This window comes from Anser anser (assembly GCF_964211835.1).
Source record: "Anser anser genome assembly, chromosome: 7".
Taxonomy (NCBI): Eukaryota; Metazoa; Chordata; class Aves; order Anseriformes; family Anatidae; genus Anser; species Anser anser.
In genome coordinates this window covers 6230382-6253925 of record NC_139727.1, presented here as the reverse complement: position 1 = coordinate 6253925, position 23544 = coordinate 6230382, and the positions used below count along the sequence as shown (strand labels likewise).

The window sequence follows — 23544 nt, the reverse complement described above, 5'->3', positions numbered from 1 at the left end:
GGTTGAAAAAAAAACCACAACCTCATTAGACCAACAGAGGAATAAACGTTGCACTGTTAAGGGTGAGGTAAGGAACATCATAAAAAAGGGTTACATCCAGGAAAGTGGTATGGAGGAGACAGAAAATAGCGACACACTAACATATACAAGCAAAAGTGCCATCTCAGACAAGGAAGCTGACAGAAAACAAAGGGCGGAGGGGGAAAAGGAGGGAGGAACGTTGCAAAAGAGCTCAAGATCAGTGCGGAATGATCGGGCCAAAACTAATGAGCTTTTTGTCAGGCTCTAAAAATCAACAGATCTGCCATGTGCTTCAGCAAACTGCAGTTTCTTTCCATAGCGAGGCGGATGACTTTTTATCAGAAGTGTCGCTCGGTGAAATAATTGCGAGCGATAATGGTGCGATAGCAGCATACTCAGAGCACAATTTATCCATGACTGTTCTATCTTTCACCTTCAAAGCTTCTACTGCCTCGCAGATCACATCAAAATGACACCTCTGTCGTTAATGACAGTGGTCTAATGCGATACAGAGCAGTCAAATCATTTCTCCGGATAGGCAGAATGCTCTCGTATAACGACTAGACACGTGCACAGGTCCTGACATTTATATTCAGATTTGTATTTGTGGGGAAGAGGGTGGTTTAACATATAGATTTATTCATATCTGAAATGGCCTGATTTTAGAAAGCTCAAAATTTACTGGGATTAGGAGGCAGGGGGGACGACAGTAGCATGCGGGCATTTAATTACTGCGTCGCAAATGCCTGGATTTAGGAAATTTCTGTTGCCGCAGCCTCGGCACTGGTTAAACCTTGTCAGAGGTTGGAGATGTGAGTCGTCTTTAAAGAAACAAACAGCTAAACACGACAAATAATGATAAACATACCTTAAAATGCACAGACTGCCCTTGTAGGCAAAAACAAGTATTTTCTGGCTCCGGTAACAGGCCACACTGCTGTGAAGCTCTTCATGGTGGTCATTAGTCACAAAGAAGAAAGCCGGCAAACTGTGGTTCTTAAAAAGAAAGAATTGTCTGTTTATATTCCAGTCCTGGTTTGCACTTACCATAGGACAATAAATCTCTAGGCATGAACAGTATTTCTTTTGCTTTTGCAGTATACATAAACACGCATGCAACTAACACAGTGGCAGGGACGCCATTCGATTAAGTTCCATTAGGTTGTGTAGTTAAAAGCCTTATTAAAAGGCTCAATTTCTCACTTCAGTGATTAACTTTATTGCCTAAAGGTTAAGTAAAGCTTCAAAGGGAAAAATGAGTTTTAGGAGTATTGTCGTATTTTACCAACTTTTCCAAAGGAAATGTTTCCTGAAAAGGCTGAGTGGGTGGAAGGTTACGACTTGATCATAGTGTGCATTTCTGTAGCGTTTTATCTAAAATATAGACAATCTGACAAATTAGTCAGCTCGCATCAAATGGCGCTAACAACCACCACAAAAATGCTGCTTTGGAGACAAAGAAAGACCCATTATTTCAACTTTTTAAAATTTTTTTTTCCCTAAATATTACTGCTAATCCAAGAAAAAAAAAATCCTAACTTCTTTCTCAGGTTAGGTGTTTGGCTTGCAAACATGAAACTTTTGTCCGCAGCCGTTAGCCGTATATCTTCATTTAAACAGCATATAATGCCAATTACTGACTATATGTCAGTGTACTTTGTTTTATGTGCCTCTGGCATTGACGATCATTGATTTTATGCATATCTGAGCGGTTTACCTTGAAAAAACAGTGCAGCAATTACGTGAACCGGATTTTGATCCTAGAACGGGATTACGGGCCGGGAGGCCATAATGCTTCTGTGAAGGTAGGTCATGGGATACTGTGGTTTGCAGAGGTAAAGAAATGGCTCCCAGCTGTGCTCAAAAAGGTGGGTAGACTGTTTCTGCAAAGTTCTCATGATTATTGCTTCACTGTCAGCCAGACAGCAAGATTTTCTTTGGGTATTTTTTTTTCCTTTAGCTGACCTACAATTATGACATATAGAGACTGCCTTGCCTTGCCTTTTCCTTTCCCTTTTCCTTTCCTTCTCCTTTTCCCTTTAACTTAGTTCACTTTAGCTGTGTTTAGCTTGTTTTGTGTTATTGTTTTGAATTGCCCTGCCGTCTCTTGTAACTTCTTCATACCCGCTTCCTTGGGAATAAGTACCAACTTGGGAAGTTGGAGCTGCTGTTCAGACTGGGCATGTCCAGAAACCATAGAGTGCTGTGCAATACGGTGTTCTGTATTTTTTTTCCTGGCCTGGACTGCAGTATTGTGTGAGTCCTTCCTTCTTCCCAGTGTCTGTCATCCTATTGCTGAGGACTAAAAGATACCCAAACAGATGTTTTGGGAAACACCCTTAAAGAGTGCTGTCTCTATGGAGGCAAAACATTCCTTGGATTTTTCCATAAAGAACTGCCCTCCAGCATCTCTCGCCCAGGCTCATTGCTGCCGGGCAGACTGAGCATGAAACAAGACGCTGCACATAAACATTACACAAAGCTCTTAAATTGTTTTACCTTTAGTTTAATTTATTTGGGGAGCCCTGATGGCCTAAAACCTCTATTTTCTCACAGGTCAGGAAGAATTACTGGAAGTTTATCCCACCAGTCCTGCCAGGATGGCTTGCCTTTTACCCATGGTCGTGTTGTCTAAGGCCAAAGAAATAATTAGCCTTTGTTGCTGTTTGTTATCAGAGTTTCTATTTTACCCTTGGTATGCTGTCCACATTGACACGGTATTACTAGAACATTCGATACCGACTAGATTGTGCTGGCCAAAACATTTCACTATCGACCATCACGCCATTTGTGAAACACAGATGCTTTTCCGTCCGTTCTTAGCACCTTGTGCGAATGCTGAACAGTAAATTTAAAGGGAAAAATCCCTGTCTTCCCATGCCCGTACCTCGTACCTATCCTAAAATGATTTGCCCATTTCTTTGCACATATAAATACTATATATGCATTTGCATTTATATATATTTTTTATTATAGACAAGCTTTTACTTACATTGACCATGCCAATATCCAATTCCAGGTTTTCTACAAATTTTCGGCATGAGGTTCTCTGGATAATGATTATCTTAAAATGCCCTACCATTTTAATGCACAAAAATTGCTTTCCGAAGAAGAGGTATAATCAACGGGACTGCCGTTTTTTCCTCATTAAAATTCATAATATTCTGACTAAACCTGTGTAACAAATACAACATCTCTTGTCTTGAGAGACATTGTAACAACACATAAAAGCATTCTGCGTTTTGTACACAAAAAATCCCTGCATTTGGTACTCTTGATTCCTCCCCTCAACTTCCCTCAAAAATGGGAAGTGAGAAACAAGGCCCCGGTCCGAACCTTCGCGGGGTTCGGATAATGTCCATCTACTCTTGGACAGAATTCATGCCATTGCTGGACTCCATACACAGTCTGTTTTTTCATTTGACTGGACTTCAACGGCTGCTTTGCTATTTCATTCAATACTTTACATTTATGCATGCCATAAATGGTCTCTTTGTACAAATACACAGTGGCTTTATATAGAGACCTGCTCTGTAAAATAACATGGACCTGTCATCCTTTTGACTCTGTGTTCGCTTTCTCTGTAGGTCACAAATTTCTGTGCCTCGGAGATGCCTTATACGAATCTCTCTCTGAGGTGTTCACCCTTATTTATGCTTACCATCATATGCTTTTTCCGGCGTTACATGTTGAGCTTTGTTCTAAGGCGTGACCATTGGTAGTTGCTGAACCAAGTATATTTTTATCTATTTCAGGTTCCAGATTACACTTTACCTAAAGGATCGCTGTGCAAAGAATCCACTAGATGTAAGTGAGCGGTTCCTTCTCTTTAGAGTAGTAAGCATAGAAACGTTTTGTCTCCCGATGATGACTTTGTAAGGAGAAATACTTCCAAAACTTCTGCCATGTAATCTTCCCAGAATCCTAACTAAAAAGCGCCTTTGGAGAATGCAAAGATATACTAGTCCCAGGATGAACCTGCCCTACAGTTGCATTTTGTGCCGTACAGACATTTGGGAGCTTATCCTTGAAGACGCATTAGTCTTGATTTAAGGTCTTTTGACACATTATTAGAGCACGCTGCCATTGCTTTGCACCTGCCATTCTGTCAGTCAGAGGAGAGGGAGGGGAAACAATTTTGATGTCAATCACGAAATCCTTCAGGAGGTGTAACCTGTTAAGACATATTACCCTTTGCCCGACGTGATTTACAGACTTTGAATTTAAAGGACATGTGCCAGAAATAATTAGAGACTAATCTTTTTGTACTCGCTTATGAATGAAGGCATTTAGTACCGCCAGCACATTTATATTGTCCAGAAGAAGAAAGAAACAGAGGAACTGAGCATGGAACTACTACCATTTCGTTTTCTATTACTTGATCGTGCTGGTTAAATGTTAACCTCTTCTGTCCTCATGGAAGAGGTATTTACAACTGTAGCTGTAACTTATGCCTAGATTAAACGTCCTGGCATGGGACAGATGATGCCGGTGGGATGCGCGATCCCTACCATTGTTTATGAATCAAATTTTTTAAAACTCAAAAAAAAACCAAACTTATTGAAATACTAAAATCTTGAAAAATTAAAAAATATCTGGCTCTTGCATTTTAGTGACTTCAAAAACACTCTCAACCTAGAGAATTACAACTTGCATGGGTGTGGCTTGGCTCGCCTTGCAACTCTTCTACTGTAATTACTCACAGACATCAAAAGAATAACATCAACCTCAAAAATCTTAATTTACGACCTAAATCCTGAGCTGAAGGAGACTTTTTTTTTTCCCCCTCATTCTGGGTTTTCGGAACAACGCAAAAGAAAAGAGACATTTACGCAGCTCGCTTGTTACTGCTTGCAACTAATCTCTGGAAGGAACATCTTGTCCTTAGACTGACCGTAGAGCTGCAAGCTAAAGAAAATAGCTACAAAACGAGAATAACTATGGAGTAAATAAAAGAACAGTCAGGTCAGGTACTGTATAGTCCAGAGAGAACTGGAATAACACAGATTAATTATATTGTAAATTTTTTACTCTATTGCACTGTATTACTGTATGTACAGCTTGTTTGAGCTATGACTGGGATGGAGCTGTGGAAGGTCTGACATGCAGCTGCCACCATGTATTATCATATCACTACCACAGAGAATGGTTTTGGTAGCTGACCTGCAAAAACTTCAGGCGCGTTGTTCGGTAGGCAAACCCTGTGACATTCCCTAATTATTACAGCCTTAGAACAAGGGATATTCCTTTCCTCTCAGGAAGCACGATCTTTTCTACATCTTTCTGCCCTCCCTCATTTTTTACACACACACACTGGAAGAGAGAATGTGGAGTTACGGAGAAGAAACCAATTGCTCTCACCTGTGCCACAGACATTAGGGACTAATACATCGCCTTCCTAGAGAAGCCAATATACCATGGCATGCTCTACTGATGGTGTGGGTATCAAAATCGCACGCGATTACGAACCACGTAGTATTTGTATTCACCATTTGAATTCTCCATTTGTATTCACCAATTATTTTCATCGGGTAGATATAGACTAACACATGGACACTTGCATTAGGCACATATTTGTTTAGTACTATGATCTGAAGGAATGGAAGAGCTCACATATTTTTACTGGGTGATAGCAACTCAAGTGTGCACTTGTAGCTGATATCTTTCCTTTGCGTCAAGTCGCTTTCTACAAACTAAGTGAATCATTTTACAATGTGAAAGACTACACCTTCTCACCTCTCATAGTTTAAACAGGTTCCCTGAGGAAAGTGGGAACTTGAAACGCAGGGAAGTAGAAATGGGAGTTGGATTTGGTTTTTACCTTGTGCACAGAGGGAGGAGGAAATCAAGTGCTTCTTCACTGTCCATCTCCCTTCCCTTTTAAATGTGTCACGTATCTGTCTAGACGCTCTTTGCCTTTTTCCATGTAATTATGGTACCTGAGCACCTCAGGCTATATACCCCCACACACCTCCAATGCTTTTCTCTCTCTGGAAGCGAGTCGGACACGACTATGTCAGCTAGTCCTTTAGCCTCTCTGATTCAGCTTGCTGTGGCATTCGTTTACTTAATATATAACACTGGCAACTGTCCCTTGTCCTTCGGATATGGTGAACGTGAAAAATAGTACACCGGTTTTAACACTAGAAGCTAAGACTTTCTAGGATGGACAGGAACTGCTACTTTCAGGAAACATCGGCGCTCACAGCTACGTGTAAGCCAGATGCCGAGAACCTATACCTAATACGAGAGCAAAACACTGTAAGTGGCATCGTGTCTCATATTTTGTGGTAATACTAATATAAAGAAGCTGTATGTTTCCTGATGGCAGGCGACTGTGGATTCTGCTTTTATTTTAATAGCCGTAAAGCCATTTTGGACTTTTCACGGGCAACGGAGGTGGTGGTAATGGGATTTGAATCGGACTCCTGCTTTGAACATGGTCAGCAGAGAACCTCGTCAGTCTTGAAGGCTGTCGAATATGCTGTGACATTTAATCAACTGTTTGACTACAGGCTTACCTCTAGTGTCTGTGGTGAAGCAAACAGGATTCCTCTCACCTTGCTTCACATCACACATCGCTATTCAGTGCACTGCCTTAGAGAGCTGCGTTACAGCTTTTTTTTTTTTTTTTTTTCCCCTGAGTGGGACAGAGTAACAGAGGTCAGCTACAGTCATGAATTTTATGAAAGGTTTGCTGGGAAACCACATTAAATGGCAACATTGGTCCATACATCAGCTCTGCAGTGCTCTTATTCTGAGACTCTGCAGCCGAGTGATTTGCAGTGTACTCACATTTCATAGCCATCATTTTCAAGCAATGTCATTTGCCTTGGTATCAGACATTTCAGCTGCACCAGAGTCCACCCAGCTGCTCGTGATAAAGTTCTTCCAGAAAAAAAGTCTTCGCTGGAAACATGCTCCTAGGATCCCCAAACCTCCGATCTTAGGAAACATGGGATATAAAGCCTTGCGTTTACGCTTCAAAATACAAGAAAAGCTGAGGAGGAAAAGCCGAGAGGAAAATTGTTATTCCCAGGATTCAGAAGTTTGACAACTTTGGATTCAGAAATGAAACAGTACAACTTCCTTGTACGAACCATCTGGCAAACCTTTCCTCCATTTAGAGCGGCCTAGCAAAATAGCGCTAAACAAACATTTGTACCTCTGAATACTGATTGTCCCTAACCCAGAGAAACACATATCTTAGGCAAACAAGCAAAAACGACCTAGTATTACTATTTGCAGCATTTGCCTCTAGATCAGAGGCCCCCTATATTAGCCTCTGCACAGATTAGGATAGGAATAAGAGAAGAATAGCTCTAGCAGACCTGACACCATGTTCAACTGTTGCTGCGATCGCTGCGGTCCTGATCTTGCCATTTACGACAGAAAGGCATTCGATTACTATCGGTGAGGTCGCAGGATGCTATTTGCGTGTAAGATGAGGCCTATACTACCAATATGGCAAATACGATGTTTTGTAAATTTCTGGTTGGAAAATCAACGCTTGTGATGTTTTTTCCTGAGAGTATTTTTTCCAGAAATAATATCACCTCTGTTCCCCGTGATACCATGTTTTCTTTTGTGTTTCATCATATTATTGGATATCAGTAGAAGTCTTATCTTTGTAAAATATTCAATTGCAGATGTAACGTTGTGTCAACCACCTCACGGAACCGCCAAACTTGTCTCTATGCAAGCACTGAAACAACACACCTCTCGGTCCCTTACGAGAAAGAAGCTGCTCTAAAAGTATCAATACTTATTCAAAATTGTAAGGAATTGCGGGACCGCTTCCACATCGTGGAAAGGATCTCTATTAAAACCAGTAAACTTCATAAAAGTCATGGTAGGAGTAGTAGTCCTACTGTTGTGTCAATGATAAATGTCTCAAAGTGCTAAACACTGGGATGTGATCTTTATGGAGATCTTTCTTGCATCTGGGAAAATGTTTACTGGCATATTCGGGAGGGTTTTCCATGAAACTTGCCACATACCTTACAGACCGACTCGTTATTGTAACTGCAGACCATAATACATCTAATGGCTGAGTTAATTTTAGTACTATCACTCCTGCTGCTGCAATGCAACAGGCATCAAATTGTCTTTCATCTGTTCAGAAAGCCAGTTTTCACTCCAAACCTTACATTTACTTTGTATAGACTAAATGTGTCTGTCTCCCCGGGACATGGGACAGTCCAGAACTTCAGCTGAGATCTTGGTTGTTAAAAATACATCTTTAGAGGCCAGAAACGTGACCTTACTATAATGCATTATGGTAGAGTCCTATGTGATGAAGCGCCCACATGCTGAAGGAGACGCTGGTTGTTGCCATCCTGAACTAGCGGGACATGCACAGAAGACTGACAGATTGACCCGTGAAGCCCTCAAGGCACAAAGGAATCCTAGAAGGATGATTGCCATGTATGAATCTGAAGTCTCAAAAAGGAAAGGAGTTTAATTCTTCTTGCAACTCAAGAAACCTGTCTCTAAAGTGGCTTGATTTTATATATATATATATATTTAAGGGCCAAATATCTTGTAACTATAGCAGTAATTATACATGGACGTACAGCCCTCCTAATTTCACTTACGGATCCTTAGGCCTGAGGTCTGTCTCCGCAACTGGAAGAAAACGGAGCCCACAGTTGCTGCTGTGGTTGCAGCATGGTATCTAGCCCGGTCTTTCGGAAGGAGATGAACTCTTACTTATTCAAGCAAGAAAGAGGAGAGAGGCTCCCGGTAGCTATGTACTCTTAAATGTTGGAAGAAGTATCTGTAAATGCTTTCCTCAGTCTTCTTGCTTCTTCATATATCATTTCTAGTGCGGGTTTTCCAAAAATCACTGTAAGTGCCTGCAACAACACATCTACTCCTCTGAAACAAAGCTGCTTTACCAGAAGGACTTATGTGGTCCGTTATCTCCACCCGGTTAGGTAGGCAGTCTGTATCCATGACGGGGAAAAACCGCACCGCTGAACTCAACCCCTGTTAACATTTTGATGGTTATGAAACCCTACTTCTAGTAGGCCCATTTGCACCTAGGGTTTACCATCCCGCCTTGCTCTTCTTCCTCAGTCTCCAGATGTAGTAGTAGAAAACATAGCAAGAATGGAGAACTTCATCCTTTTGATAAACTTTTTTTTTTTTTTTTTAACCCAACATATCTAAATCATTGAAAAAGCCCTGCTCATCACAGGAGTTAAAAATTACAGCCAAAGACACCAAGTCAATTAAATGAAGGCAACAGTAATGTGGAAGTGAAAAAATCATGGTAAGTCTCCTTCCGTAAGACACCTTAAGAAACTTTGTATAAAGAGATACTTCGACCACCTCAAATCTTCTCTGTATCCGACTCGGGAATCAGGAACTATCAATAAAGTGTTGGCTGACTCATAAACCTCTTTACGCTTCAGGTAAAGGTTAGGAGCAAGTGTTTACATGGGAAGATCAAATCTGACTGTGTTATTTGAGCTAAACCCAAGGAACTCGTATAGAAAATTTCAGCATGGTATAGCATTTCTCAGATGTTACACTGCAAGTCGGACTCTCCTCCAGTAAAACACAGTAATTCTTTGATGATGTCTCACAGACACTCAGAAAATGAGTCCTCAGTGTCAGTTTAATGCTTAATATAGAGGACACCTCATTAGAAAACGGCCACCACAGTAAGTCCTTCCTGTGATACTTGCCACTAGTCATTACTGCAGAGGAAGAAAGACCAAAAGACACGACTGGGAAGAATGCCAGAGTTCTCATTTCATTCGTTGCTGGCCCTCTACTTGACAGAGAGGTCAAACGGATGGGGCAGCTACAGAAAGAAACCTGCCTTCCTTCTCTTTACGTTATAGCTGTTATACAAAGCTGGAGAAATGCAGTCTTTGGCACCGACATTCTGATGTTCTTTGCAAAAGAAACAGTAAACTCGCGCCTCTGTAAATTTCAGCGGTAGAAAAAGTTTAAGAGCGTGCTGTCACCTTCTTCGTGGTATATATAGCTTGGTAAATAAGGAAGAGAGAGTTGGCTCTTGGCAAAACCCTTGGGCATTCTGCTCTCAGCCTCCCCTCTCGAAATAAAATACAACGCTAAGTTTTTCACGCTGGTTGTTTGATGTATGGCTCTCTTCTACCTCATCATTCTAGTATGATTCGACAAACATTAGAGAGAAATTCTTCCGTTTAAATCCTTTACTGCAACAGAAGTAAATATCTTACTTTTAGAAAACGCATTTCTTAAAGATAAAATACTATTCTACAATACTCTTTCAGATAGATTTGCCATAAGTCAGATACTCTTGTTCAAATAATAGACTACGAACCTAATTTATCTTGTTCCTTCAGGAAGTACAGAACTTGCTCTTATTAAGGTGCTCCATTATGAGAGTCTGACTGATACGATTAATTGTTTTTCAGCTATGCTGTAGTTGTCATTGTAAGTCTTCTCATTGAAGGAAAAGGCAATTAGGGATGAAAGTATTTAACAAGAGACCAAAATGAAATGATACAGCTTTAGGGGTAGATCGCGATTATGATGACATTTACATTGTCATTCAACTAAAATAACATAATGACATAGAGCTGCACGGTACTCTGGCGAGGGTGATGGGAACAAACCTATTAACTTAGGAGGAAAAAACGCATCACCGCCTGATGCTGTAATACTTCTGTATCGAGACCGTCTGTTTTTCCGCTTCCCTTACGCTCCTTCCTAACTTACAGATGCAAATAGGAACAAATACGTGTTCCTTATTCAGATGACCTGTCTGGATCTATAGCTGGATGACTGGGATAACTAGATGAAATTTTCTTACCTTTTGTTTTCCAAAGACAAGCTTTCTTCTAAATTCCAGGGTTTTGAATATGCAACATTTAAATTAGGGGCGAACCTAATTTTCAGTGCGTACTAAATCCAGAAAAACTAGCTGAGTTCTCCTGTCACTTAGAGGATATAACTCTGTCATACGTGAGGAAACAGTCCTTGTGCTATGCATAAATATAAACGACTGTACCAGTTGGTACTCTACAGCATAAAAGAGGTACTTGGAGGGAAATAAAAGCAAAGCTGTGGAAGACACTAATAATAGCTGTTCCCGTTAGAGCTAGACTATGCATTCCATATGGTTTGTGTCTCCGGAGGTGTAGATATCCGAGATTTTCTGTAGGTTTTGCCCAAAGTATCGTGAAGTTATACCTAACCGTTGCTCTTCAACATATTGTTTTGCCAAAGGACTTGCTCACAAGAACTGATGTTTCCAGTACTTCCTTGTAGGACTGATTCTGGGTCTTCCTATGTTTGCTTGTTGACTTTTATTTCACATTTAAATTGTTTGATTATTTCTTTTTATTTTAGTGCCAAAATTTGGACTAAACCAGGTTTGAGAAACTCAAAAACTGTGATCATTCAAATATTATGTCCAAATGCAACTTGACTTCATCTCTGGATTAGTTCGTGCTGCCTTTAACCGCACCGCTTAATATCTTTTTCAGAGCCTTCCTGGAGGGCTTTTTGGAAGAGACAGCAAAATCTGAGCTTCTAATTTTTGGTTTTAATTCTGCTGAAAGGGTTAAATACTAAGTCAATAAAGTTGTGTCTGAAACTTTCCATCCTTCCCCTAACACTGGTATCGCTACGAAAGCCAGCTATGCTTCACTTATTAACTTCCCTTTTTCTTCCAAAACAATATTGGAAATGTTAGCAAACGAATAAATCTTACCAGCTGCCTTTACAGGACTTATCCTTCATGAACTACTTTTCTAGAATTTAACGTAGCAGGGCCCGGCTCTGACCTCTTTTTTTCATACCGAGTCATACTTCACTCTCCTCTTGTCCTTTCTACCCATCCGTTCCCCAAAGTCCTACTCAAGTTGTGAAGTTAGGCTATTGTTCACACTGAGTAGGGGTCATATAACACATTTCTTAATGACTAGCGGCCTTTCAAGTTTATCAAAACGTGTACTTTGGTTTTAAAAGAAACATCTTCCAACAAAGTTTAACTCGCACCGCTGCTGACAAGCGTTTCACTCCATATATCCTTAACTTGAATCGCTACAGAGCAAGCAAAAGGGAAATTAGTTGTGACTGCAAAAACACCGCGGGACCAATTCGCATCTGACATGAATTGACTTCCACTGTGAGCGTAAGAGTATCTCTATGAATACTTGAGATGTTATTTCATATGGAATAAAAACATATTTTAAAATTATTTTCCTACACCAGATAAACCATTTACAAGTTGGGGGGTTAGTATGAAAAGGAACCAAATAGCTGTATACAGATCTTTTTTTTTTTAAAATGAAACGAAAGATCAAAGAGTTGAGGGACAGGCTGAAATTTTATGTAACCTGATTAACAAAAGAATACATTTTAAATTATGGAGGGATATAACACACTGATGTAGTGCTTGTTAAATCTCACAAATTAAAAGGCAAAAGCCGAACTGCAACCCAGAGTCTTCAGAGCAATATCAGAGCTTGGAGAATTAATAAACCAAGTAAACCTTCTGACATAACTATAAAATGTGGTATAAACCCTAGGAAAAAATAGCCATCTTGAAAGGGTAACAGCACTTTTATGAGAATTTCAACTGCACCATGGCAACATCAACCCGTCAAAGCAAATGAAGGGCAGTAAAAGTAAAATTAAAAATGATGAAGGGGACACCAGCTTGCTAACAGCTTTCCAAGCTGTAAAGCTTTCAAATGTTATCTCTTCATTGGTTTGTTCAATCACACATGCTGGTTACCAAGCTTTATCATATTATGTCTCTTTCCCATCGCTGCAGGCTGCCAGGTTTTGATGGACCTGTGCATAAAAATAATAATAATAATCTATTCCTTCTTGATGCACGCCCTTCTTCCTTTCTACTGCCTGCTTTCCTCTTACTGGTTCTTCTGTACTGGTGCTGGTGGTGACTCCTTCTATTAGCTAGGGCTATAAAAACGATGAGAGTAAGTTCAAAGGTTTCTTGGCTACCTTCTCTTCCTATTCCTCTCTCCCCCTTGCTCCACCTACACACCCTGGAGTCTGTCACCATGGATTTCAAAACCCTAGCTAGGGGATGCTGCTCTCACAGGTGTGCCTGTATCATGGCACCTACTGCTTAGATATCCTCTCTTTAAATGTTCTATCGACCATAAAATCAAATGGCAATTTATTAGTTTGTAAGTCATTTGTTGCACTGTAATCAATTTATTGACGTGTATTCAATTCTTCAAATCATTATGAGGAACAACATATTTTTTATATATATATATATATTTGTTATATAAGTAGATGCAGAGTCCCACATATAATATGCGTCTACTCTGAATCTCATTCCTCTTCTATGGACTTTGGTAAAGAACTAAAGGGTCAGTTCCTGTGATTCATTTATTGGCATCACACAATAAATATTTTTGCATTGAAGAGCCACGGTTTTCTGACTGGGCATTCGTTCCTGCAATTCCTCTCATTTTTTTCTTACCTGCAACATGACTCATGCTTTATTAATGTTCTTGTTTAAAACAGTATTAGATCAGATCATAAACAATGCATGTATGTTTTGTTATCATTACAAAAGGAAGTGTGTTAAAAGAGAATGTTAATAAAGTTAAAAGTAGAAATCTTGGGCCTTTACCTTTCAAAAGAGAGGATTATTAAATCAAAGATTTCTCAAAGTCTATCTGCTACAGCTCCCTCTCTTTCTTGCCTTCTTGGGCCAGAAAATCTTTGGACTCTTTCATATTTAGTCTGTCATTAACAGAGCAGACTTGTGATTAGGCCATCGCATGTACTGTGTAATGCATGCTCTATTTCAGGTTGAAAACAAGAAGGGCTCTGACAACGTTAGCGCTACATACGAACAATATTAGATCTGTTCATTTTTTTCATTTCTGGAGGAAGAGATGCTTTTTGATGTTTCGCCAGTCAATGACTACCATGGCAGGAGATGAATGACTGTATGAAGAAACATGGCATCAAACCCAATGGGGTGTAATCGGTCTGTTTTCTTGATGGTCCTACAAGGCGACAGCCTGGGAGCCACGTGAAGGTATATTAATTATGGACATATATGAAAAAACTGTGAAGTAGGACTGAAAATTTACAGTAGTGATTCCCAGAAGTGGTAGCAGTCCCCAGGCTGAACATGGTCCAACTGATTTTTGTTATGCAAGATTTTCCTCAGTGAGGCATTGCTTTTTTCCAGTGCAAATTAGGAACAACAACAACAAAAAGATTTTTTATCTCTAAAGTAGTTGACACCTTTTGCATATGCAGTACAGCTGTTCGCAATATTTTGGATCCAATACTACTAAACAAAATAAGATGTCCCGGTTGACCGAGATCTACTCCTTCATGATCATTCTGCTTCATCAAAAACCTGAGAGCTACTTCTTCATGCTACTTGTGATATTGAGTATGCCCTACCAGCTAGCCTTATCAAACTTCCGTGAAACTGTTGTGGCGATGCAGGACTAGAGAATGATCCCAAATATAATTTCTGTTAACAAGTCACTTGAGCTAATAGAGGTCTTCATTCATATCAGTATATTCGGATCAGACATGTAAGAAAAACCTATTATAATCTCTATAATCTATCTAGAGGTAAAATTTCCAACTATTGGTACACATTCTTGATCGTGATGAATATTCTAGAAGGGGTATTTAATGATTGTTAATGAACATTTAATGAATTCGGTGACTTTGCACCTCCTGCAAAATGCGGTTTGAATGTGTTTCTTTCTGTTTATCCATCGACTTCAAATTAGATAAAATGCAAACACTTTTTTTTTTAAACAGAAGCTTTTTGCAAACTTGTCTGAGGTCACAATGATTACTATTTTACAATACGCTTTAAGTAAAAAAAAAAAGTTTATTTAACATTTATTAAAAAAATTAATAGCTTGCAGATTAAACTTTCCTGACGAGGAAAGAAAAATGTTTAGTTGAGACCTTTAGTAATCCAGATTTGCTCTTATTCAAATGCCACCATTTAACGCCTACAGGAGTGAAATACATTTTCAAATTTGGAGCAATCAAACCTACTTATGTGCTTTTCTATGTTTGCTTTATATTGCTGAGCAAGAGGGTTTAACTTCAGTTCTGTTTCATCCCCAGGGAACATTTAGAAGGATTGCACTCCTAGCCCAAGTCAACAGCCTTTTTCCCCCCCCCCCCCCCCCCCCAGGCTTCCACCTGGTGTAGGCACAGTTTGCCTAGATTATCATTTGTCTTCTGTTTCAAGAGAACAGTTTCTAGGTTCTAACTGTGCAGCTCATGCAGAATTCACAGAACATAGAGTTAACACAACCTAGACTGACCAGTGTGATGAAATTCATCAACAGTGTTGACTTTACAGATAGCCTTATTCACATGGCATCTTTTCTATCCAACATTTGGTTTCATACAAACAAAAATGACAAAAGGTAGCATTATCCAAGCAAACATGGGAGTAATGTCAATAACAGCTGAACCTGAGGAAAAGGATATCAATGGGGAGCTCTGCTGGGTTTCTTCATTGCACCTGATGGTTAACATAAACGTCCCTCTGAGCATGGAGATGGGGGGTGCCGTTTTTGTTAGGGAACCGGCAGGAACACCCTCAGCTCATTTGTCGGTCCCTTCAGGATCGAGACAGACACCTGAACCATTTGAAAGGTTGGAGTGGCCATAAAGAAAATCATCAACTTGTGCTACATCTGAGGGATAGACACAGACACAAAAAGTTTTCTTTTTGCTGCAAGAAAGCTTGCAGCAATTGGATAGTTTATAGGCTTCTCCAGTTGCCAGTACCCATTTTCTTACTGGTCCCAATTTGATATTGCAGGAAGCTCCATAACGGGTCATACTGTCACTCGGGAGGTCCTCCTCGGAGCTTCATTCTAGCTCTTTTCCTTACATCATAACTATTTTATTGTTCTGAGTCACACATAGAGGATATAGTTGGAGTTCCTGCTGTGTCAACTCCTGGGGAGAAAGTGTCTATGCTGTCTAGATAAGTGAATGAGACTGAGACTTAGATGTCCAGAAACTGGTTTTAGTCTAAAGACAGAACTACTCCTGCTAGACATTAGGCATTACTGGCTATCAAATACACACATTTAGAAATACCACCAATTTTTGGTTCTAACACACTTTTCAGAACCTTATGGCCCAAGTATTTCCCCGTCAGTGGAACCAGTGCAAAGAATTACACGCTTACAAATGTGGAAAAATAAAAACAAATCACAAGCATATTCTGTATTCAGTGAGGATTCATGCCTTCACATTCCAAATAATAAAATAATTATGATTAATTCCATTTAGGGAATTCTTTCTCCCAACAGACGTTGGCATATACTTTCTTGCAATTACAATAAGGAGCGTTGAGGAGTCCTCCGGTAGCAATAATACCTCAGAGCACTACTGGTGATAGATTGACACCTGTTAGTTTACTCGTATAAACTTTCACCTTTAAAATCAAAACAAATGGAAAATTAACGATAAAATAAATGCAGTTATTATCCTTACTATGTCATATTATTATCCTTATCATGTCATTATCCTAATTATTATTAACTCATTGGGTGGGGGGGGGTCTTAAATGTAAACAAACAGTTGGCATTTATGAGTAGCTGTGTAGCCCCATGGAACTATAATGTGTGTCATTGTAATCTATAAGACATAAATGACTAATAGACTTTCTTTCCTCCACACTTATGCTGTTGGGCAGCGGAATGAGGTACTAGTGATGACATTTTTGATATTTAACTCTCTTTACCTAGCATATCTGCCAAAATGAAAACTGATACTGTGCCTACTCTTGCATTTGAAGAATGGACAAAAAGGTTTGAACTTGGGATTACAGCCATAATCAAGCTTAATGCAGCTGGATGCGGGACAGGAATCCCAGTATCAACTGAAGGGAACATGGGACTAGGAGAGCAGGAAACAAGGAGAGAAATTTCTGTGGCTTATTTCAGCATTAACGTATTAGACCTGCCTGCGTGACTCTGAGGCAGAGATGGAAGGCCGCAAAGGAGAAAAGGAAAGAAAACAGCTAAAGGATCAGACCTGATATAAGTTCTTGCACTATTCCTCAAATTTAGGGCAGATAGTACTCCCAGAAATATTTTTCTAAAATATTTCTATAATAATGAAAAGCCCTTTGGGCTAGAAGGTGGTAACCATGCTCTCTAAATCAGCTGTAATCTACTGTTTCGGGCACCCAATCCCGTGTAGTGCCAGAACAAATATAGAATGAGCAAGAAAAGAAATTGTCTCCAGGTTATTATGTTTAGGCCTCCAAGGCTTTCTAACTTTTAGGCCAAACCTCAGAGATAAAGGGCTTTTTTTTTTTTTTTTCATTGTACTTTTAGGAATAAGGATCAATGATTTCCCTTCAATCAGGCCCGTGGCTCTGTTTGATTTCATTTTCTTATGTTTTTACTGTGTGGTGTCTTGAGATGTTTGTTTGACAAAGTGCTCCATAAATGGGAATTTTTATCGTTATTGTCATTGCACTTCTTAGGTCCCAAACTATACATTGTTGTCATACTAGCGTTTTAGACTGTCTGATTTTTTCATTGCTGAGGAGGATTGATCAGTCCTGTTACAATTGCTAGTGGGACCACTATATTTTGTAATTAATAGAGTAGCCTTCTGTAGAGCGTTATGTTGGACTGGGTGCCTGGGCAGAGAGTTATTCTTCTTTACACACAGCTCTGCATTTAGTCTGATAATAATATCATGCCAGTAAATAACAGGATTCTGAGAGTGTTTCTGTTTCTTTGCTTTTTAATTCAGGCAGCAGTCCATCCCACCCAAAAATACTACTGGCTGAGACCTGAAAACACCAACACTTCTCAAAACAGCTATTAAAGTGCTTCAATGAAATTCTCCGTCAGAAATAAATATTACATTTGGATTTCTAATATGAGCAAAGGATATGACAGAATAGCTTCTAAAGATGCCATTTACTGTCTTTTCAAAAATACACAGATTTCACAGTCTTTTTATACTATTCCTCTCATTTAATGCTTGCTGTCGTACAGCCTTTAGTCCAAATTCTGTTAAACTGCACAATGCCGTTGGAGTACAGCACAAACAGGATATTGAAGGGGCTCCCCCTTGAAGTCGAGTTTGGTAAAACAGCCTGGAATAATTGGATACACATGCTAGAGCAGTCTGGGTAAAATGCATAAGGATATGAATATGAAGTACGAGTGTCAGATGATCAGGAATATATTCTAAACAAACAGGTAGTGTGATTTAGACCATCGTTCACATCAATGCTGAGTTTTACTTCATAGACTTGAATGTGATCACAGTTACACTAGCAGAAGTCCACAGAAATTCAGTTTAAATCGACGGAATAATAGAAGACTAAAATCAAAGTAATAGAACAGAATTTGCTTATCTTTTCTTTCACGTGCATCCTAAAATAGATCTGTTCACTTGACTGATACAAATACATTTTATCACTTTTTATTATTGCGGTGCAACTGGGTCTGAAGTGCTACAGCAACTGGAGCGTAATTCTTTTCAGATCACACATAATCCATACTATTTTTAAACAGGTACTCTATTTTGACTTTGGACTAGAGAATAGCTTCAGCCAAGCTATGGAAATTTCTGGCAATTCTCAACTTTTATTGCTAGGGTCAAAATACGATTCCAAAAAGAAACTGTTACTCCCCGTTCCCAAGTTAAATTTGCAAAATTGGCATTTAAATGTAAATATAATTTATCTTGGTTGCAAAATGAGCACAACTAGTGTTGCATAACAATAAATACAAAGCCCCAAATGACATTATAGAGCCACTTTCAGTGCTGTACTACACATGCAGCTTAGAGCGTGGGTGAGCTACAACAGAAAGTGTTCTAACCACTGACAGACTAGGAAAAAATATGGATAAATCTGGATTCAAATTATGGCAGTTTTTACGTGCCTTGCTACAATACTTTTTTTCTATTTTATAACTAATGGAACATACACTTTACATACTAAAGACAGTAAGTAACTTGTGAATTTCTACCTTGGTTCCTTTTGGCAAGAACAGATGGAGCTGTTTTCATTTTTCAGCCCTTTAATCCCTTATGCACAAGCTATCATCATACTAATAACTATCTCCATACCTGCAATGCACCTCCTTGCAAGTTGGTTAATGCAGGTCTTCTGGACTCTGGCAACTGTTGCAATGCCAGGAGTGCCCAGGGCTTTACACTGCATTATGGGAGTCAACACCTAATGCCAGAGAGGTCTGAAATCTCAGCATAGATCTGCACAGTCTCACAGAAAACCAGTGTGCATATCCTCGTGCAGGATCTTGCATACAAGGGTCCCAAAGAAAACACAACTTGTTATACTCATTAAAACCACATTGTCCCATCATATTATTCTGACTTGGCTAGTCACCTCCTTACTTGGTTCCTGAAAAAAGGCATGGAAAAAAATCCATAATGCATAACTTGACTGGAAGGGAAGATAGATGACCTTGCATAATGCTAGACCATGTTCGGTTGTCCCATTTCACCCTGAAATACACTGAAATGCGGCCCGTAAGACAGACACCAGGGTCAGACTACAGTCTCAGCAGAGATTCAACAAATTACATTTTCAGAACTAGCTACTATGATCTAGATGCCTCCAGATATCATCTCCCACAATAAGCTAACAACATCTCTTTCTATTAAAATATTTTTTTCACCACATAGTAGTAGTGAAAAAGTACACGGTATCTCTTTAACGCAGGCATTTTAACTGTAGTTTATGGTAACTCACCATCCTGTAATAACAAAATGAAATAATATGGAAGTAACTATGTTTGCACTTTCCCTCTTCATCTTTCAGTTTAAAAATCCTAGAAATTGACAACATTAACAAAAAAACAATATTCCTACCCTTTTGTTGTGCCCCCTGAGCATTCGGTCCAATATTATCAATTCATAACGTTCACGATAACTAGCAGCAAGACAGCAGTAAAAATATACTAACAGTTACAAAGCAGCGATAAGCACTCAATACCAAGAAATAAAGTACACAGAGAAAAGGAGTCCTAATTACCAAAAATTACCACTCAGGAAAGAGATACTAAACTGCATTGTTCATTTAGGTGTTCACCTTAATGTATAGAGCACAAATAGAAAGAAGATACTTGTAGGAACCTGGTAGTCACTGCATAACTCGTGCAACATGACAAAGGTAATTTGCAGAACTACCAATAAGAAAGCATTAATACATACTCATCTTGTAAGAAGACCAGTGGGATGACCAGAAGACCAGAGATGGACTGTTTCTGTCAATGTTCCTGCTAGCTTATGCCATCCCCTAGTTAAGCCATTGCTTATGTACATAGCTTCACCTTCCTGAACTTGTACAGTTCTTTCGAAATCAGAATCCCACTGCTTAAAATTGCTTTGCATACTTCTGCTGTACTGAGTTTGAGCTCCAGATTTGTTCTAGACTATCATTTTTCCTGTTTATCCTTCATCCAGGGCTCGCTACAAGCAGACAACTCCTTGCTTTGTAATATCACCTTTCCTATGTCTCTGAAACAAGCTTTCACGATAATCAAACACCTATGGTGAGGTATTTCATATACAGGATCCCATGAGTACGCACTATAAAATCATCAGATTTGTCATATTAAAATAGCAGTAATAAACTAAATTGGTAATTAAAGCCATATTCTCCTCCACAGAGAAGACAGAACTCAGCATCAGACAGCAGGCAACTGCACCAGAGGGAAAGCACATTTACTGGCTCATGGGAATTTTCTTCCATTGGTGAATTTTACTAGTTTCAGCAACCATGGGAGGATTAGGTAGAAGTAAAGATCCACATCCTGATGGTGGCCTACAGAACTGGGGTAAGGGCATGCAGTCTAATTCTATGAATGGGGCAGGCAGACAGTAAATAATATAGAAAATGATTACTTTCCTATCTAGCTCTAGGATTTTTTTATTATTACTATTTTTTCCCTCCCCACCCGTGGGCTGAAATCATTCCCCTTTCAGGAAACTATAATCATCACGCAGTTTCCATCAGGTACTCCTGCTCAGCTCAAAACCTGCCATTAAAAATATCATGATGATAAATGGGCACAGGGATTTGGCTGATGAATGGATAGTACCAAATTAATTAAGTAGAAATGAGGTTATTAAATGAGGTTAAATAAGAGCAAGTGTAGAGTCTTGCACCTGGGGAGGAACAACCGGACATATCAGTACAGGCTGGTGGATGACCTGCTGGAGAGGAGCTCTGAGAAGGACCTGGGGGTCCTGGTGGACGACAGGTTGACCATGAGCCAGCAGCGTGCCCTTGTGGCCAAGAAGGCCAAGGGGATCCTGGCATGCATTAAAAGGAGCGTGGCCAGCAGGTCAAGGGAGGTGATCCTCCCCCTCTACTCTGCCCTCGTCAGGCCTCACCGGGAGTACTGTGCCCAGTTCTGGGCTCCCCAGTACAAAAAAGACAGGGATCTCCTGGAAAGAGTCCAGCGGAGGGCCACAAAGATGATATGGGGCCTGGAGCATCTTCCCTGTGAGGAAAGGCTGAGAGACCTGGGTCTGTTCAGCCTGGAGAAAAGAAGACTGAGAGGATCTCATCAATGTGTATAAATACCTGAGGTGTGGGAGACAGAGGGATTTGGCCAACCTCTTTTCAGTGGTTTGTTGGGATAGGACAAGGGGTAATGGCCACAAGATAGAGCACAGGAAGTTCCGCACCAACACGCGAAAGAACTTCTTCACAGTGAGGGTGACGGAGCACTGGAACAGGCTGCCCAGGGAGGTTGTGGAGTCTCCTTCTCTGGAGATATTCAAGGCCCATCTGGACGCCTACCTGGGCAGCCTGCTCTAAGGAAAATGCTTTGGCAGGGGGGTTGGACCTGATGATCTTTCGAGGTCCCTTCCAACCCCTTCAATTCTGTGATTCTGTGAAATCATGACCAACACTGGCATGAATATCACTTGTGCAAAAGCATGAGTTGACTGAAAACACCAAGAGAATGATCATCTTTATCACGTAGGCTTTTCACACTAGAAGTAGTAATTTAGTGCACTTAGGCAGCAGATCCAGGAAGCAGCTGGTCCAGCCCTACCTGAAAACAGCTGAGGAACAGGAGTCTCATTTAAAATAACCCAGCCCACAAAGACAGATGAAGTTCCTTTGAAGAAAGCCCTAACAGAAAAGTCCCATGGGAACTTTCCATAGAGAAAAGAGGACCTCCCCCTGCAAAGCTTGTCTTCCTTCAGCCCAGAAACAGCTCACTTACCTGCAAAAGGAGCTTCTCTTGTTCGATAGCTCGGATTAGAAATCAATAGGCTCTGGCACTGCTTCCAACTTAAGTAATAACAATCCTGCCACTGATTCAGAGTGTCTGGAGCGTGATACCTAAGGATGTGATTACTGTATTTTCTGGTTCCTGAAGGCAGCTGCACAGATTTTCACGCATCTACCCTCCCGAACAGATTGCGGAAGGGGATTTATGCAACGGAGAATGAAGAGGCTTCCAAAGCTCCGTGAGACCAATGGGCAAGGAGGGGCAGAATTTGTGCTCAGGAAGAGGAAGGGAGGGAGCACTGCCACATTCTGCAGCTTTTATCTAGAGGAATACTATCAATCAGATGTTACTGAGGGGACCCATAAATGAGTGTTGGTAAAGTATACATAAGAGGCATCACCCAAATTCCTGTCATCCCATATTTTAATAGTAATGTGGTTTTTTTTTTTTTTTTTTGGTATCCATACAGTTAGAAAGTCAAATGGTATGGTGAATTACCAGCTGACATCGTCTTGTTCATATCTACCACTTCTTAACTTCTTAAAATAAGTAGGGCTGGTTAGAGAGACTAACTGCAGAAGTCACTTGTGTGGGCTGGAAGACCACGACAACTATAGCCGTATTAAATATCTGAAACCCACCCACAATCCAATGCTATGAGAGGGAGACGCTAGAGCTCCAAATTTACTGTGAATACGCTACACTATTTCTAAGAGATATCTCACCAAACTATCCTACAATAAATAAGAGGATTTAAGCTGAGGTTAATCAGAGATAGATCAGTCCCAACACCATCTGCGAGTACAATTACCTTCCACGCTATCACATGAGGTTTCACTGAACTTTTATTTTGATTTTATTTCCAGGACTGGGACATTTGTGTAGCACACAAGTCTCTGAGCAGCTTTGCATTAAAGCTAGTAACTAAGCAATTACCTTGTAATCAGACACAGTGTTGACAACACAATCATGTGGCAACATGTAATTACATGGCATAACATTGCACGTAGCATTTTGCACTGCGCCTTGAAAACGTAGTGCTGCCATATTTTTTTTCCTCAAGCTGAATAAGACTCCAGAGATTCTAAACAATGCACTCAACCTGAAAACATGATTCTCACGGCTTTTTTTGTTGACATAAGTGAAATGCCCAGACAGGCCAATAAAAGGAGAAAAAAAATAGAATATACCTTCTTCACTCTCTTTTATTTAGGGTAGTATGAAGCGTCTTAAAGGAAGAGTTTGGAGACCAAACCATATATCTGTATCTTCCCCCTGG

The 23544-nt window shown here is 40.0% G+C and overlaps 1 protein-coding gene across 5 annotated transcripts in view; it reads right to left on the bottom strand.

Annotated features, from left to right (window-relative positions):
- The window catches only part of LOC310902285 (uncharacterized protein), an 85794-nt gene that overhangs the window by 11668 nt on the left and 50582 nt on the right, over positions 1 to 23544 (bottom strand). For 4 of the 5 annotated variants that reach the window (XM_083843593.1, XM_083843597.1, XM_083843594.1 and 1 more), the window contains one exon: positions 890 to 1017. Coding sequence is in view for 1 of the 5 variants with exons in the window: in XM_083843597.1 (XP_083699723.1) it covers positions 890 to 1017 (128 nt within the window). In the remaining 4 variants the exon portion in view is untranslated. Of the gene's footprint in view, positions 1 to 889; positions 1018 to 6816; positions 7022 to 23544 lie in introns of all 5 variants that reach the window. The other variant, XM_083843596.1, reaches the window with a different exon arrangement.